Raw genomic sequence first — 16,108 nt, 5'->3', positions numbered from 1 at the left:
AATTCTGATCCAGATTGAGTCTCATATGCCTGACAATCACAACAGCATAAAATGAACAATTAAAGTTATAAAAAGATTAACTTAAAACATTTACTGGTAGACGTGCTATCCATAACTCTATATAATCCCCAAATTGCTAACCAACTCAATTTTCAATATAATACAAAATTAATTCAGTCAGAAGACCTCTTTTTAATTTAGATCAGGGGTGTCAAACTGGTGGCCCGTGGGCTGGGTGCATCATGTGCAGGCCACGCCCATTCCAGCTCCGCAAAGGCAAAAAATGTCACAATAGTCACAATATGTCATGTGACGCGATTGAGTTTGACACCCGTGATTTAAATGACTAATCAAATGGATTCTTTCTTTGATAAATAAGTGAAAATTGTTTGCTTCCCTGCCCCAAGAGAAATCATATAATTACATCTAATGTAAGAGATTTTCTCCTTTAGTTAAAACAAAAATGAATATTCTTTCTTATTGCTTAAAACTAGTTGTTCGTACACAATTTAACAATGTAAACAACTTGCATAAAACAGCTGCAACTGGAGAGAATAAGGATATATTTGTTAGGATTGTTAGCAAACATTGAGCAATTTGCATAATGAAGATTTTGAAAATCAGCATTCTAAGAAGTAAAATGTCACAATTCTTTCATGGATGGATAATTGTTTGTCACTGAATAATCCAATCCAGGTGATAGGTGATTCATGAATTCTGTCCAATTCCATCTTGAGTCAAATAATGGCAAATTTGAGCATTTGTCTTCAGTTACTCTTACCCTGTAAAATAATTATTTCACCTCTGTTTCAATGCCACAGGAGAGTTTCTGTTGTTGAGTAAATTTAGCTACCTGCTCGTTATTGTTGCAAGTGAAGGACAGTAGTAGCCATTCGATGCATGTTCAAAGCTTCGGGGGATGGTATCAACCTTGTAGCAATATTCACCATGTCTTTCCCATCCCTTCAAAAATAAATTTGAAGTAAATATTAATTACTGTTATGTATACGGTAGAGTATTATTTCTGCACCTCTATCTGTAAATAAAATTTAAATGCCATGCAGAGATTAAATCAGGAAGCTTGTCAGACAAAATGTTCAGGGAAGGAACATAGTTCAGTTCTAATGCCTGTGCTCAGTTATGCCGAGTTTTCAAAACTTTGAGGTAAGCCTGATAAGGAAACAGACACCATAAGGAATGCTAGAACTATACTACATTGATATAAGATATATTTATAGAGTCTTGAAAACATGACATCATTCCCCCTTCCATCCTCTTATACTAAATCACGGGTGTCAAACTCGCCATGTCATGTGATGTGTCGCGACGTATCGTGACTTTTTTTGCATTGCCGGAGCTGGGATGGGCGTAGCCTCCGTATGATGCAACCAGCCTGTGGGTCGGCAGTTTGACACCCCTGTACTAAAGATTCAAGGCAGGCAATTTTAAGCTTATTTCTTACACTTTCTTGTTTTCCTGGCCTAAGCTCATGTTTTGCTAATGGTCCCTGCATATCTTCTCCAAGGTCATTTCTGTATCAGTTCCATCGCTAGTGAAATAGGCAACAGCAGAACAGTTGGACACGTTTGTTTGATATAAGCAATTTTTGTTTCCATGCTGCATATCCACTTAATCATTGATTAAGACTGGAGAGAAGAATCTCTGGATTTTCTGAAGAGACACAGCAGGCTATCTAGTGATACAGTGACTTTAGTGGAAAAGATAGAATCAAAATGTTTTGGCCTATTTTATGGAGAGCTTAGTAGTTAGGAATGGGAAGTCTCTTTAATTTCTACTTCTATATGTTCAGAAGATAGATTAGGCCACGGGTGTCAAACTCGCCACGTTACGTGACGCGACATTTTCGCATTGCCTGAACTGTGGTGGGCGCAGCCTCTGCATGATGCAACTGGCCTGCGGGCCGGCAGTTTGACACCCCTGAATTAGGCAATTTTAAAGAGATGGCTTCCATGCACTTTCATCAGCTGAGGCACCTTTTGGATGCTCGGTTCAGCCAAGAAATAAATCAATACACAGGATCAGAGTGTTGAGAACCACTGAACTGTGCATATTTTATTCCATTGACAATCTGACTGATTTAATTTGTATGCTACCAAATCGTTACAGAGAATCAATGATAAATTATATTTCTAAAAGGAAACAATTATCCCCCCATAGAATGCAGAAAAAATACAAAATAATAATAATAAATCGATTAATGTAGTCAATTTATTGATTCAGATCTGCTACAAATATAGAAGTAGCTGACCTGATCACAGTTGGATGAATACATGAAAAGCAAAATTCATGCTAATTCATCAACCAAGAAAATTTGGTGTCTTCTTATTTTATGGTTTGGTAATTGGTAAAGTATTTCTCAGCTATTTTTTTCTCAATAAAACTTATTTACTGAATTTTCAGGGAAATATTTGAATGATGCTAAAACTTAATCTGTAATTTTTCTGAATAAACCCAGCTCAATGGTTTTTAAATTTTATTTAAATAATTATGGAAATATATGATAGTTTAACATTCTGGGAAGGCTATCAAGCTTTACATATGCCAATCAAGATATTGTTATGTAATTATATAGCACAAATGAAGATACATTTCTAAAAAAACCACATCGATCTTTTAAAAAAATGCATAGTTGCATAATATTTGGGGCTAACAAAGAATGCAAACTGTTAAGTTCTCCAGGATTCTTCATTAGACAATATATAATTAGTATCCATGGGTTTTGTATTTTCAACATGTACTTAGACAAGAAAAAATAAGCACGTTTTTGTTATGTTAAAAGTTGTAATAATATCTGGATATTGTAAACCAGACAGTAGTGACCTGCTTCTGAAGTTAATCTAGCCATACTGGTAAATTGATGACCTGGTTTCTCTGGTAATTCAAATTCTTTCAGGGTCTTTAATGCTGTATCTACTACTCTATATGGCATAAACGTTTATAGGTAGCTAGAGAATGAGAATTAGGGACACTTACTTATAGCTTAAGTTTTGGAAAGAATCATTCAGTTGAGCTAGCAGAAACATTCTCACTCACTTTGAGATGAGAAAACATGTGTATGTTTGTTTGCACTGGCAATTGTATAAAAGTTAATTCTAAATATAAATGTTAAACCTGAGGCAACATTCTATGGTAAAATTCTGTCCAGGAACATTTTATAAACATGGAAACCTGAATTCACATATGCTCATTCGACATGAGTTAACGTTTATGTTCCTTATACTATAAATACAAGATGAACTAAATAGGTAATCATGCCTTTCTCAGATACTTTTATTCAACTGATGTTTTAGTGTTTTGAATTAAAATATTTGTGCAAAAATAATCAGTTAAATAGAAAGATGTCTCCAGAAAAATATTTAATTACTTAAAAATTTTAGTGTTTTTTTTAAATAAAAAACATGAAGAAGAATCATTCCCTTGTCTGGAAATTGAATATAGTTTTCTATTATCCATTTATTATCCATATAGTATCTATTATCTGAACTTGAATTTATATTGATCCAATATCCCATTTGAAGACTGGATTTTGTATTTTGATTAGAAGAGTTATTTAATGTTATATTTAACTTTGGGAAAAAAGCGAAATAATTTTAGGCCTGCAATATTGACATCCTAAATTGTAATTAATATTGACAGAATTTTTTTCTTTTTCTCCATTTTCAATACTTTAAGCTATGTAAATAATTAGGATGTTATCTCTAATCATATCATATAGACAGACCAGTGGTGGCGAACCTATGGCACGGGTGCCAGAGGCGGCACTCGGAGCCTTCTCTGTGGGCACACGTGCCGTTGCCCCAGCCTTGCCTCCCCCCGTGACCCCCTCCTCTCCAGCAGCCCCCCTGAAGGAGAGTCATCCTCGAGCATGGCCCACACGGAGCAGCGCAGCCAAGGACATGGCAGCCAGGCAGCATAGACAAGATTCTGCCTTCACACCCCATCGTGCAGTTGATGCTGCAGGGCGCAGGCAGAGTGTGGCCGCCATAGCGCTACTGGGCTGCCTGGGCGATCTACGGCGGGCCCTAGAGGCGGTGAGTGGTCCTGTGGGCAGGCGGGGCATGGGATGGGGGGGCAGAGCAGGGGTGTGGAGCAGGGGCGGGGCCAGTTTTGGGGCACTCGGTCTCTAAAAGGTTTGCCATCACTGATATAGACACTGATGTATTGAAACAATACTATGTATCAAGATTTATAACAATATAATAAAAAGGGGAAAAAGGAAAACAAGGAAGGAATACTATTTTTACTTTGTAGTTTTTAAGATACAGTATTTCTGGGTTACACTGTGTATTAGAATCTGTAGTGTTGGTTTTGTGTATTCACTTGTGTTCACTATTGGCTGTTCTATGTTTTATGTGCTGTTTTTATTAGCCTATTTCTATAAACCAACTGACCAATTTCTTATTTGGTATTGATGATTAAGAATGAACCTTCTCTTGCTCCCCCAAAATCAAACCAAAGATGTTCAGCAGAAGAAAAACTATAGTGGAGACATAAAACAGCATCAATGAAAAAAACCAGAAAGACACCAGTAGGACAGAAAGCTAACTGGACAACTGGACTAACAAAGTTTAAATGAGCATTTAATTTCAAATGAAACAATTATGTAACTTTGAGGGTCAGCAACACATTAAAATAAGATTTGGAATGATTTAAATGCAGCACGCCAAGGATGATTTTCAGAGAGGTTGAGTTAAAAGATACAGTTCCATTTAATATAAAACAAAAGTAAATGAGGATAAAAACGATGAACATTTCATATAAACATTCCCTCATTGTTATAGATGTAGTCCAGCATTTGGCCATAATGCTTGTGCAGAGATTTTTCTTTCCATTTAAGATGCTTTGTGTTTCAGATTCAGAACAACAGCATGTATATCCTTCAGAACTGCAAAGCATGTAAATCATAACCAAGTTATTTCATTTATTGGCTCTGTTTAATTAACTAAGATCTGTGGATGTTGATGGGCTTAGCTGCCTAGAGGCTGCGCTTCTTGTATGAAATACTGGCATTTCAAATGATGCTGTATAAATTCTGTGACCTTCCATTTAACCCAATTTTGTTAGGTTTGTAAGCAACATTTCTTCTTTTCTTCTTTGTCAGGAAAGTGACAGCTTCATGATATAATTCCAAAATAAGGCTTGGGGGAATGGGTTGATCATCACTGCTGTAGTGTTTAGACAGCTAGCTTAAGGAATTTGACCTCAGTAACAAAACATTTGCTCTCTGTTAGCAGTTTATAGATTGGAAAGACCAAAAAAAAAAAGGAGTTGTTGAATTAGTAATAAAATCACATGGCATATGGCCAGCTGAGCTATAAGCCCTTTGCTTGCAATATTTAAGAAAGATATGGGATCATCAATTCATTAGAAGTGCTGTAAAGACAAATAAAGAAAGCCAGGCAATTCTCTGAAGTCAAGAGCAAATGAAAACAACCACATATTATGAAGGAAGGAATGACTCTCATCATAGACAATTAATTAAGGCAGGCATGTCAAACTCGAGACATCACGTGATGTCACGTGACGTATCATGACTTTTTCCCCATTGCCGGCAATGGGGTGGGCGCGGTTTCGGTGTGATGCATCCAGCCCGCGGGCCGGCAGTTTGACATGCCTGAATTAAGGGGTATCTAAACCTGTTTGAAATCAAAATTAACTTTCAGCCAGTTGTTTGTTGACATTAAAGCAGAAGGAACCTTGTGGAATTTGATATACAGCAATATCCTTCTCATTTTATGAACCAGAAATGACATAGCCCGTGGACTCCTTGGGAAGACCCATTCTGCCTCTTTTATTAGTGAAATGCAGTTCACCCTTTCGCAATAATCCAGACCTTTCCCAAAATGACTTTGAGGAAAAATGGAAAAGTAGCACTTGGTTTGAAAAGAATCTCCCCATACATGGGTGTCAGCTCAAAACACATGGCTGTGTCACAAAACAGCACAAAATGTTTGCAGCTGGAATATAATAGAACTGTTTTTACTTTTTTGTTTATTAAATTTATATGCTGTCCACCTCACTTCCAAAATCAACTCCGAGATTTGTAGGGCCCACTTTTCTACATTGGTTAGAGACTTTACTGTAGCAGACACAACATTTAGTAAGGGATTTGAACTAATAAGGCAATGTTGGTCAAGTAATATTGACAGAAAATGTGGTGAGAAATATCTGTGGTGATATAATTATTGTCAATTGTCACCTATATTATTTAAATTTATTCTATAGTGATTACTTGAGCTGTTAAGTATTATACCAGGCACACTGAAGGACACGATTTTAGCAGATTGTGTATTACTAAAATCTTAATATGTCAAGCTCAGAGCTTTAGATAATAGCAACCATATAATTTTTCTTTCAAAGAGAAAAATCAGCAGCATCCTCAACCATGAATGTCAACAGTGAAAAAGTTAATTTACCATATCAAAGAAATAAATACTTTGTATACTGACATTCTCTAGAACTAAATCAATTATGAAACTTTATCTAAAAGTTATTATTTGTGCAGATGGTCTACAGTAGTCCTCCCTCTTTTGATGCATAAAGATATAGCAACTTCAGTCACAACTGCTGACAAGGAAGTGATCCACGAAATGAGCGAAGATTGAGAAGAAACTTTATGGCTTCACTTCATAGCTTCTTAAATGGTCTAATATGTTGAGCAATTCCAAATAAAGGGATTTTACTTGGAATTGCTCAACATATTAAGAAATTCTTTATAAAGAATGTTTTTTTTCCTTTAAAGCGGATGAGCATTTCTGTATATGTAAGAATTCATGTACATGTTGACTGTCCTTATAGTTCAACAGATTCTGGAACTGGAATGTTAATTATGGAACAAATACTTGTTCTGGAGTGTGTATATATATATTTATGCTAAGCAATTTACTTAGAAATTAGAACTGTAAAAATATTAAACAATCTTGTGCACATTTAAATTTGTTTTTTCACTGAGTGATAAAACACAGATAAATTTTTCAGGGATTCTGCCTTCACTTTGCAGCCTTCTTGCCTCTAATCTCATTAGAGCAGGGGTCCCCAACCGCAGACCGCACCAGTCAACAGCCCACCAAGAACCAGGCTACCCAAGCAAGCAAAGCCCCATCCACACATGCACATGAAACTACATTCTGTCTTCCACAGAACCAGTCCCTGGCATCCAAAAGATTGAGGGCCGCTGGATTAGAGACATGACCAGAAAAATAAAAGTAACCAATAAATTACAGAATAAACTGAAATATTTGCATAATCTAATGATAAGAATGAACAGCTCTTGTGGGTAAATAGCGGAACAAAATAAAAATACTTGCCAGTTTTATCTTTTGTTTTCTAGCAGCACAAGTTCTGACTCTCACGAATTATTAGAATTAGTGAGAATTATACATCACTATCCGCCATTTGCTCTCTTATGGCCTCTTTATTTTGGGGAAAACCCAAGGACTGCAAGACTAAGGCAGACAGACAATTGCTGTGTAGGTTTGTCTCGAAAGTCTTTTTCCAACTTGAGTAAAAGTCATCCAATAGAATCAAGGAGGTCAGGCCTTCGGGGCAGATATTTTTAGCCAGCAACTGATTTTGTTGATCCCCATTTGTGCTTCTATTGCAATAGATTCTGCCTCCACATGTCAGACAACTCTAGGTACATAATAAAGGACCACAAAGATAGCTTTGCTTCCAGCAGAGAAAAAGCCCTGTCCATGCAAGTCTATCTTTCATAAAGTAGCTTTATGATTGCCTTGCCCTGGAAGGCTCAAATTGTAATAAGGTAATATGTAAATCCCCATTGAAACAAAAATTGCAGCCACATATTAGAGCAGAGTCTTTAATATACTCAATCAAGGCTACTAGAAAGCAACAGCAACACATCTGTATACTATATATTTAACTTGCTCTGTCTTACATCAATCTGCCAGCTATGTTTTGTTAAGCATTTAGAAAAAACTATGGCTTTTGATCTTAGAATAAATGATGGTACATTTTTCTTCAAACTAGTAAGAGACAAATGCCTGAAGGACTTTTATCTGATCTACAGCTCTACCGTAACTAAACACAGAAACCCACCATCGGCATACAACAAAGAGGTAACCTTTCTATAGGACATAACTGGAGGACAGAAACTGGGGTCATAAACCGCTTTGCTCAACAAATTAATATGGAAATTAAAGAGAGAGAGGCTTAATATATAGCCCTGCTTCATCCTGGGTTTGGAAAAAAACACATTTTAGAAGGCCCCGAGGATATAGTGATCCTTCATATGCTCTTTCATACAGATTCATGAGCATAAGAAGCCAGCAATCTATTGTGGAATTTTCAAACTTCCTCCATAATATAGTCCTTGGAATTTAGTCAAAGACTAATATAAAATCAGTAAATCCTTTTCTCAGTGGATGTCGTGCCACTGATATTGGTTAACTGTTAGCCCATCCTAAAAGCCAGCCTGCCATGGTGGCGCAGATTCTGAGCGGCTCAAGGTTGACTCAGTCTTCCATCTTTCCAAGGTCGGTAAAAGGAGAATCCAGATTGTTGGGGGCAATATGGTGGCTCTGTAAAACCGCTTAGAGAGGGCTGTAAAGCACTGCAAAGCGGTATATAAGTCTAAGTGCTATTGTTAATGCTGCTCCTCCAATAAGATGTTTTTATTCTATAGTACGGCCCAAAATTTCCAAGAAAGATGCCTTGAACAAAGATTGCTGTTTATATTAAGCAGACTGATTAATGTCAACAGAGAAACAATTTTTTACCTTGGGAATACATCCTATTGATCCCACTACAATTTACTTTTGTATGTAAAATGCATATATTATAGATGCAAAAGAAGTATTACCTCTGGACAGCCTGATTCCACTTCAGAAATGTGATTGCCTATATTCCCTCTTCTTTTACAAATATAAAAATATCTGCTTTTACAATTTTTAATTTCCCATCGTCCTTCCTGGTTAAAAAGAGTAAGAAAATAGAATTACAGCAGAAAAACAACTGAAATAGCTCAAGTATCTTTTTTCCCCCCGAAAGGCTTACTTATTTGGGTGGGCAATAAATTTAAAAAATAAATAAATTTCAGGTGCTTTACTCATACGTGTTAGGCTGAGAGTATTACTAATATCTTTAGATCTTCTGCAGTCTCCTATTATTTAGTGCATGAATGGGCTCTGTTGCACAGCTAGGTAGACCTTTTAAATGTACTGTAAATGTATTAAAATAAAACTTTGTGTAATAAAAACTCTAAAAACTAAAATATAAATGCATCATCTTTCTGTAGTTTATCTAATATTGTTGACTGCTTTGCACTTTATTGTTCTCAATAATTCATAGAGCTATTGTGTGATATCATAGAATATTTATCAAGATATCTTCCAAGTCAGAAAAAACATGAACATCAGCATTTTTTGCAAATTACTTTGGAAAAAATTCAAACGTGCGAGCAAATGAAAGGCTGTGAAACAAACTTGCCTGAAATAATGAGTCTGAAAAAGAACAGATAAATGGAACATGCAAAGGCCTCAGATAATATAGTATGGAGAAAGCAGCGAAATGAGAAATTGATTGTCCTTCATGGAAAAAGATGACTATACTAATAGATATGGATCAGATAGGTGAGACAGCTGTGCAGAGACACTGTTTTGTTACTAATTGTTGTATGCACAAAAGAATTGTTTTATATGAGTCATGCTGGCGCAGTGGCACAGTGGTTAGAATGCAGTACTGCAGGCTAATTCAGCTCACTGCTTTGAGTTCAATCCTCAGCAGCTCAAGGTTGACTCAGCCTTCCATCCTTCTGAAGTGGGTAAAATGAGGATCCAAATTGTTGGGGGCAATATGCTGACTCTATAAACCACTTAGAGAGGGCTATGAAGCACTGTGAAGTGGTATATAACTCTAAGCGCTATTCGTATATTGAATACCATCAAATATAGTAGGCTCACAATATTCTGTAATATCCATAGCACAGAAACACCCATGTAACAGAGATGCATAACATCCAAACTCATTCACTGAATTATTTTAAAAAGAAAAAAAATCATACATGTTGCTGAGCTGAAACGCAAATCTGTCCTTTCTTCTGAAGAATATTTGGTTCTTGTTTATTCCAGTAGGTGAAGATTACGGCAGACCCATCGGACCATTCAAACTCAACAGGAGTCTTATTACAGCTTAGTCCAATCCAAATGTCTGTCACATTTTCTATAGAAGATAACTAAGTGCATCTTAATACAACTTGAAAAACTAGAAAATGTTTGACTAATAGCATATTTTTAAAAAGTTGTGCACGCTTTAATTAGGCTTAACAATAGTAGATGATGGCACTTTGGCTGGACCTGAAAAAAAAAATGAGACTGCAAAAAGATTGAAAATGATTCTGAGACTACCTGTTGCTCATCCCTCTTGTCCTATACATTCATGATATTGTAAATATTTCTTTTCTTGACGGCTCAGCATTACACGGGCTCTCCTGTATCTTGTCAAAGCTCAATAGTATTCTGTTGGCCAAAATCATCAAACATATGCCCCCAAAATGCCCATTGCAAACATGTCCTTTGTAGGATATCTCAGTGTTGTTTTTTAATAGCAGCTATTCAAACAAAACAAAACAAAACAAAACAAAACAAAACAAAACAAAACAGTTGGAAAGGACCTTGGAGGTTTCCTAGTCCAATGCCCTGCTCAGGCAGGAAACCCTATACCAGGGGTAGGCAACCTTGGCTCTTTTATGACTTGTGGACTTTAACTCCCAGAATTCCTGAACCAGCACAGCTGGCTCAGGTATTCTGGGAGTTGAAGTCCACGAGTCATAAAAGAGCCAAGGTTGCCTACCCCTGCCCTATACCATTGTTCTGAATTACATAAAGGCACCGTAGCTTGCAATTATTTTATGAACTACCAAGCCCACCTTGCTTTGAATCTATCAAGACCTCTGAGACATTACACTCACTAGAGGTAATTTCGGTCAAATTATCTTTTCTTTCTTTTAACTTGCTTCCAACGGGAACTGTGCAATAAAACTCGGGGCTCGAGAAACTGTGATTCACCAGAGGTTGAACTACAGTTCCCAGTATCCCTCATTATTGGTCATGTTAACTGGTCCTTATGAAAGCTGTGATTCCGCAACATCTGGAGGTCTACAGTCTCCTTACCTGTGGAAGTGATTCAAGCTGAGATGTAAATGTGATACATAAAAAAACAAATATCCAGGGTGCTGGTTATATTAATATGTCCACTAGAAATAAATGGAATGTTAAAAATGATTGTGCATCAGTTGTCCTGGGGCTTTTCAATGACAGCTTGATTTTTGGGTACTAATATTATAATGGATAATATTTTACACAACCTCGTTACTCCAAGTTTAATGGATCGTGTTCTCAAGTGGTTATCATCCCCAATTCAAGCCATCTTCCTCAGCATTAAGTCTCTTCCTACTGTTACTTCTGAGAGTTGAAGAGCCAGTAATGGTGCAAAGCAGTTGGGAATTTCCCAGTGTAACCCTATCAACTTACAAGAATGCTGTTCCTGAACTTTACAAAGCTATCTAATAATACTAACTTTTGAACCTTGAGGAAAGTTCCAAAAGAACTTCAGCAAAATTCTAGTACTGTAGTTCAAGTTAAATCAAAACATCCTCTTAAGAGCATTAAAAATGCAAAAGGCCTATATCGTAAGACAATGTTCAATATCAACTAATTATAAAAAATTACCGTATTCAAGGAGGTTAATAAGCATCTCTGAATCAGCCAAAGAGGTTATGCTAATGAGCGTGCTATTATCATCCTGGCAGGAGAAAAATGCTTCATTCCAGTTCTTTTCTTCTTTATGAAGTTTATAGCAGTAATTATTATATGGATACCAATTACTGTCACAGATAGTAGGATAAAATTTCCAGGAACCTTTTAATTAAAATATATTAAAAACAGCTATATTAATAGATTGAATAATATCCTACTTTTATATAATTTTATTCCACATAGTATGTGAGAACATTAGCTTTTTCATATTATTTTCTATTTTTCTTTACAAAAATAAAAATGTATTAATATATAAAAATACAAGTGCAAAACAGAATAAGAATGTGCAATTATACAAATAAAAACTGCAAAATAATCCTTTGGCAATTTGATCTTTCATCACACTGACTTGATCCACGCTCTGTGAGGCAATGAACAAATTGAAACTTGATCACAACTGACTCTCAGACCTTCCAAATCTTGTATAATTATCTTTCAATCACAAGTATATTTAAAAAAAATATTTTTAGTGAAAATTTGTTTAGATATGTGCATGATGAGTAACAATGAAAAAATACACATTTAAATACAAATTAAAAGCCAGAACAGGCAACGCTGTAATATTCGAACAATAATTTATTATACTATTAACCTGCCTGATAATATGTAGTTCACAAACGTTTACATGGCAGTAAATTCTTCTAGCTTTTAAGATATTTTTGTTGCAATTTCTTTTTTAAAAACCCACAGGCTTAACTATAAATCGTACTGGAGTTTGTGACTGAAAAATAAGTCCAAATTGCATGTTTGGACAATACTTTTGTTAAAGTTAAGTGGTTATTATAGTAATCATATATTTAAATGGACATTTTTATTTTACTTCATATGAAATGTGGGTGGATTGTGAGTAAATATACAGTATGTCCCAAAACAGGACCAAATGTTTTTCTAAATTTATATTAGGGAAATTATCTATATATCTCTTTATATATGTAAAAGCCAAGACTCTCTCTGAGAAAATAATAAAATTGTGTATGATCATGAAGTGATGATATTTTTGATTTAAATTTTATTTTTAGAATGTTTGCCATTAATGTCTATAGCAGACATGTGAAACACTAAGGCCGGGGGCCAGATGCGGCCCGCAAAGTGGTTTCATGTGGCCTGAGAAGCCACAGTAAGGGAACGGCCCCCGCTGCCTGGCCCTGGCCCAGGCTGGCCAGGAGCCAATGTACAATTTTGTGGTGGCCATCTATGCTGAAACGCATTCAGTCTTAGCTCCACAAGGCCGTCTGGAAACAGCGAGGGACCAGCCCCTGCCGTGTCAGCCCCGCCCCCTGGGTGCATGCTGGGGAGGTGATAGCTCCCCAGCTGCGTTTCTTGCCTGCTTTTCTCCCTCCCTCATCTCAAATATTTTCCCACCACTCTGTACTTAGGAAAGAAGGAAAGAAGGAGAGGGAGGGTCTGAGGGAAGTCCTACCTTTTTCCTGCCCTGCTGCCCTTTTACCATCCCCTTGCCCCCTCCTCCTGGCCTATCCTGGGGGTCTCCCATCCTATTGCTAAGGAAGCTTTGGATACAAAGCCGGGTCTCCTCCCATGGAGAGGGAATGGGCCTCCCTCTGACTTTGCCCTTGTACCCATCATGAGCAACCTGACTAAGGAGAGCAAGCACAGCACAGCAGCAGCCTTGAGGAGGAGGTAAGTGCAGCTGGGCGCCCCCTTGGGGAAGTGGCACTGGGCTTGGTGCTGCGGGTGCTCGAGGGCCAGGCTGGGTGTTTGACCTCTGCTGCCCAGGGCTCCAAGCAGCCCGCACCACCATCCAGCCCCCCCACATGGCCTGAGAGGAACAGTGAGGCTCCTCCAGTGGATCATGCCTTGGCACTTGCCCTGGTCCCACCTCCTTCTGCCACAGACCCTCAGATCTGTCCCACTCCTGCCCAGACCACCACAGGCACCCTTGACGCGAACAATGTAGATCTGGCCACGCCCATCCAGTAGGCCACACCCACTCCATCCACGCCTACCCAGTAGGCCGCATGCACCCTCGCCACACCCACCCGCCCCCCTGAGGGCAACCGCAATGCTGATGCGGCCCTCAATGAAATTGAGTTTGACACCCCTGGTCTATAGACCCAAGAATACAGAGGTAAATAACAACAACAAAAACAATAACATTTAACTGGTGATTATTTTTGCAGCTGTTTGGTGATGCAATATCATTTAGTTACCCCAAAATAAGATAATAAAATTGCTGAGACTGAACTTTACAAGATTTGACAGTTTTACATGAGTTCTTATCACAATCCGGTGATCTTGTAAATCTTCAGCTTTTTTTCCTCTCTAGTTTAGGAAATTGTGCCTTGGTACCCAACATTTAAAAAATACATTGACAAACCCAACATTGTGAATTATTATTTCATGAGCTATACCTAATATTAGTCAATACCTAAATTACAATCACATGATTAAAAAAAAAATGAGGGCATTCATTTACTTGGAAATTTCAATATGTTTCCACTGAAGAATATTATTTCATTTCTTAGATATATCAACATATATACATATAAATTAAATGCAACATTCACTCTGAGCCCTTGGCATGCAGAATAAGTAAACATACAAAAATGCTTAGCAGATCTGACTATTTTTTATGGATTTCCATTAAGAAGCTCAGACTGCTGGTATATTTCCTTTATGTGGAATCCACAAGTATATTTCACTGGAGTTTATGTAATATAAACATAGGTTGTTTACTCCTGAAATCTACCCGACTAGATGGGAAGAAAATCTTTTGGCAACATTAATTTCTGATTGTAAAAATTATGTTTTATGCCTCCAAAATGGCACAAGAGAATTCTTAGATATTCCACCAGCATCAATGTTTATTTCATTAATTTAAAAATAAGGGGGCTATATTCTGTACTTCTATTATTTCTTTGCATCCAGAACATAAATACCATATATCAAACTGTCTAAATCCAACCATGCACTAATGTATAATAGAAATGTCATTTTATTGCAAATAGAATTAGAGAGTAAAATTACAATACATTGATAGTGATAACTTACCAACTGCTTCATGGTCAGTAGCATTTAAGTATTTTTTGCATACATATGGTAGTCTAGACTCACATGAGTAACTTGGCCAATCATTCTGTATTTTTAAATTAAAAGCTTTACAATGAGCTGGTCCTAGAGAACCGTCAATGGGATCTGCGAACACATTTATAATAATTTATATCCTTACAAAAAGAAGCAAAAAAGTCAGACAAAATGCTCCAGTGGCAGGAAAACGTCTGTAACTTTTAGCCCCCATTGACAGGGGACTCTCAAGCAATAACATGTTTTTTCTGTGCACAGAACACACAGACATCATACCATCCCTCTGGTGTTCTTACAATATACCACTCAGATTTCTTGTGTGATGACACATGGAAGGGTGATTCAAGAGTTCTGGCATTACTAGTCATTGGCAAACCATGTTGCCTATAAGAAAAAAAAATTATGCCTGAAGTAGCTGGATCAACTTCCAAATCAATTATGGGTTCAATTCTTGATAATAGATTGATATCAAAATTGAATTACTGGCTACTACTAAGGTAGTCAATTCTTAGCTTATTCTATGAATGTTGAAAGGAATGGGACAACTCACTGCAGCCAACTCGCCATGGCCAACTTGCCATAGCTAATTTGCCGTGATCAACTCGCCATAGCCAACTGGTTGTGGGATAACTCACTGCAGGACAATTCAACAATTCAATTTAATTATTTAAAGTAATTAAAAATCTTGTTTCGTCATTCACATTTAATTTTGTCTCTCCTTTGGCATCCTTTCTTTAATGATTCTATTCCATCATTTCTTCGATATAAGTGTAATTCTTGTCCTGTGGCAAGTTGTTCCAGAGTGAGTTGGCAATGGTGAGTGGTCCTACGGTGAGTTGGCGTGCCGAGTTGGCTATAGCAAGTTGGCTGTGGCGAGTTGTTGTAGAACCAATGTTAAAGGTTAAATGCACAATGCCTATGGTATGAGCATGTTTGTCTAGAAAATCTGTGAATCCAGCTTCTGCATTTTTTTTTCTTCAGTCATGTCTGATTCTTGGAGATTGCCTGGACTAGTCTTTGTATATTTCTTGGTAAGGTTTTTCAGAACTGGTTTGCCATTGCCTCTTTCCTAGGGCTGGGAGAGAGTTTAGGTTTAGGTTTAGGTTTTATTAAATTTATACCCCGCCCTTCTCCTGGCGGACTCAGGGCGGCTTACAGCAAGTTAAAAAACAGACAAACCATACAAAATACTAAGTTTAAAATACAATTAAAATGAAATATTGATTTTTTGCCGTTTCTTTTTAAAATTATGTTAAAAACCAAATTAAAAT

General features: G+C 37.0%; 1 protein-coding gene across 1 annotated transcript in view; it reads right to left on the bottom strand.

Moving 5' to 3' along the window:
• Positions 1 to 16,108, bottom strand: part of PLA2R1 (phospholipase A2 receptor 1) — a 60,423-nt gene that overhangs the window by 33,009 nt on the left and 11,306 nt on the right. Inside the window, exons 6-10 of the mRNA XM_029283923.1 lie at positions 14,805 to 14,948; positions 11,709 to 11,897; positions 10,043 to 10,200; positions 8,843 to 8,950; positions 854 to 963 (exon numbers count right to left, since the gene is read on the bottom strand). Coding sequence (XP_029139756.1) covers positions 854 to 963; positions 8,843 to 8,950; positions 10,043 to 10,200; positions 11,709 to 11,897; positions 14,805 to 14,948 — 709 coding nt within the window. The remainder of the gene's footprint in view (positions 1 to 853; positions 964 to 8,842; positions 8,951 to 10,042; positions 10,201 to 11,708; positions 11,898 to 14,804; positions 14,949 to 16,108) is intronic.

This window comes from Protobothrops mucrosquamatus, unplaced genomic scaffold (assembly GCF_001527695.2).
Source record: "Protobothrops mucrosquamatus isolate PMUCROS unplaced genomic scaffold, P.Mucros_1.0 scaffold279, whole genome shotgun sequence".
Lineage (NCBI taxonomy): Eukaryota > Metazoa > Chordata > Lepidosauria > Squamata > Viperidae > Protobothrops > Protobothrops mucrosquamatus.
This window is presented reverse-complemented; position numbering and strand designations above follow the sequence as displayed.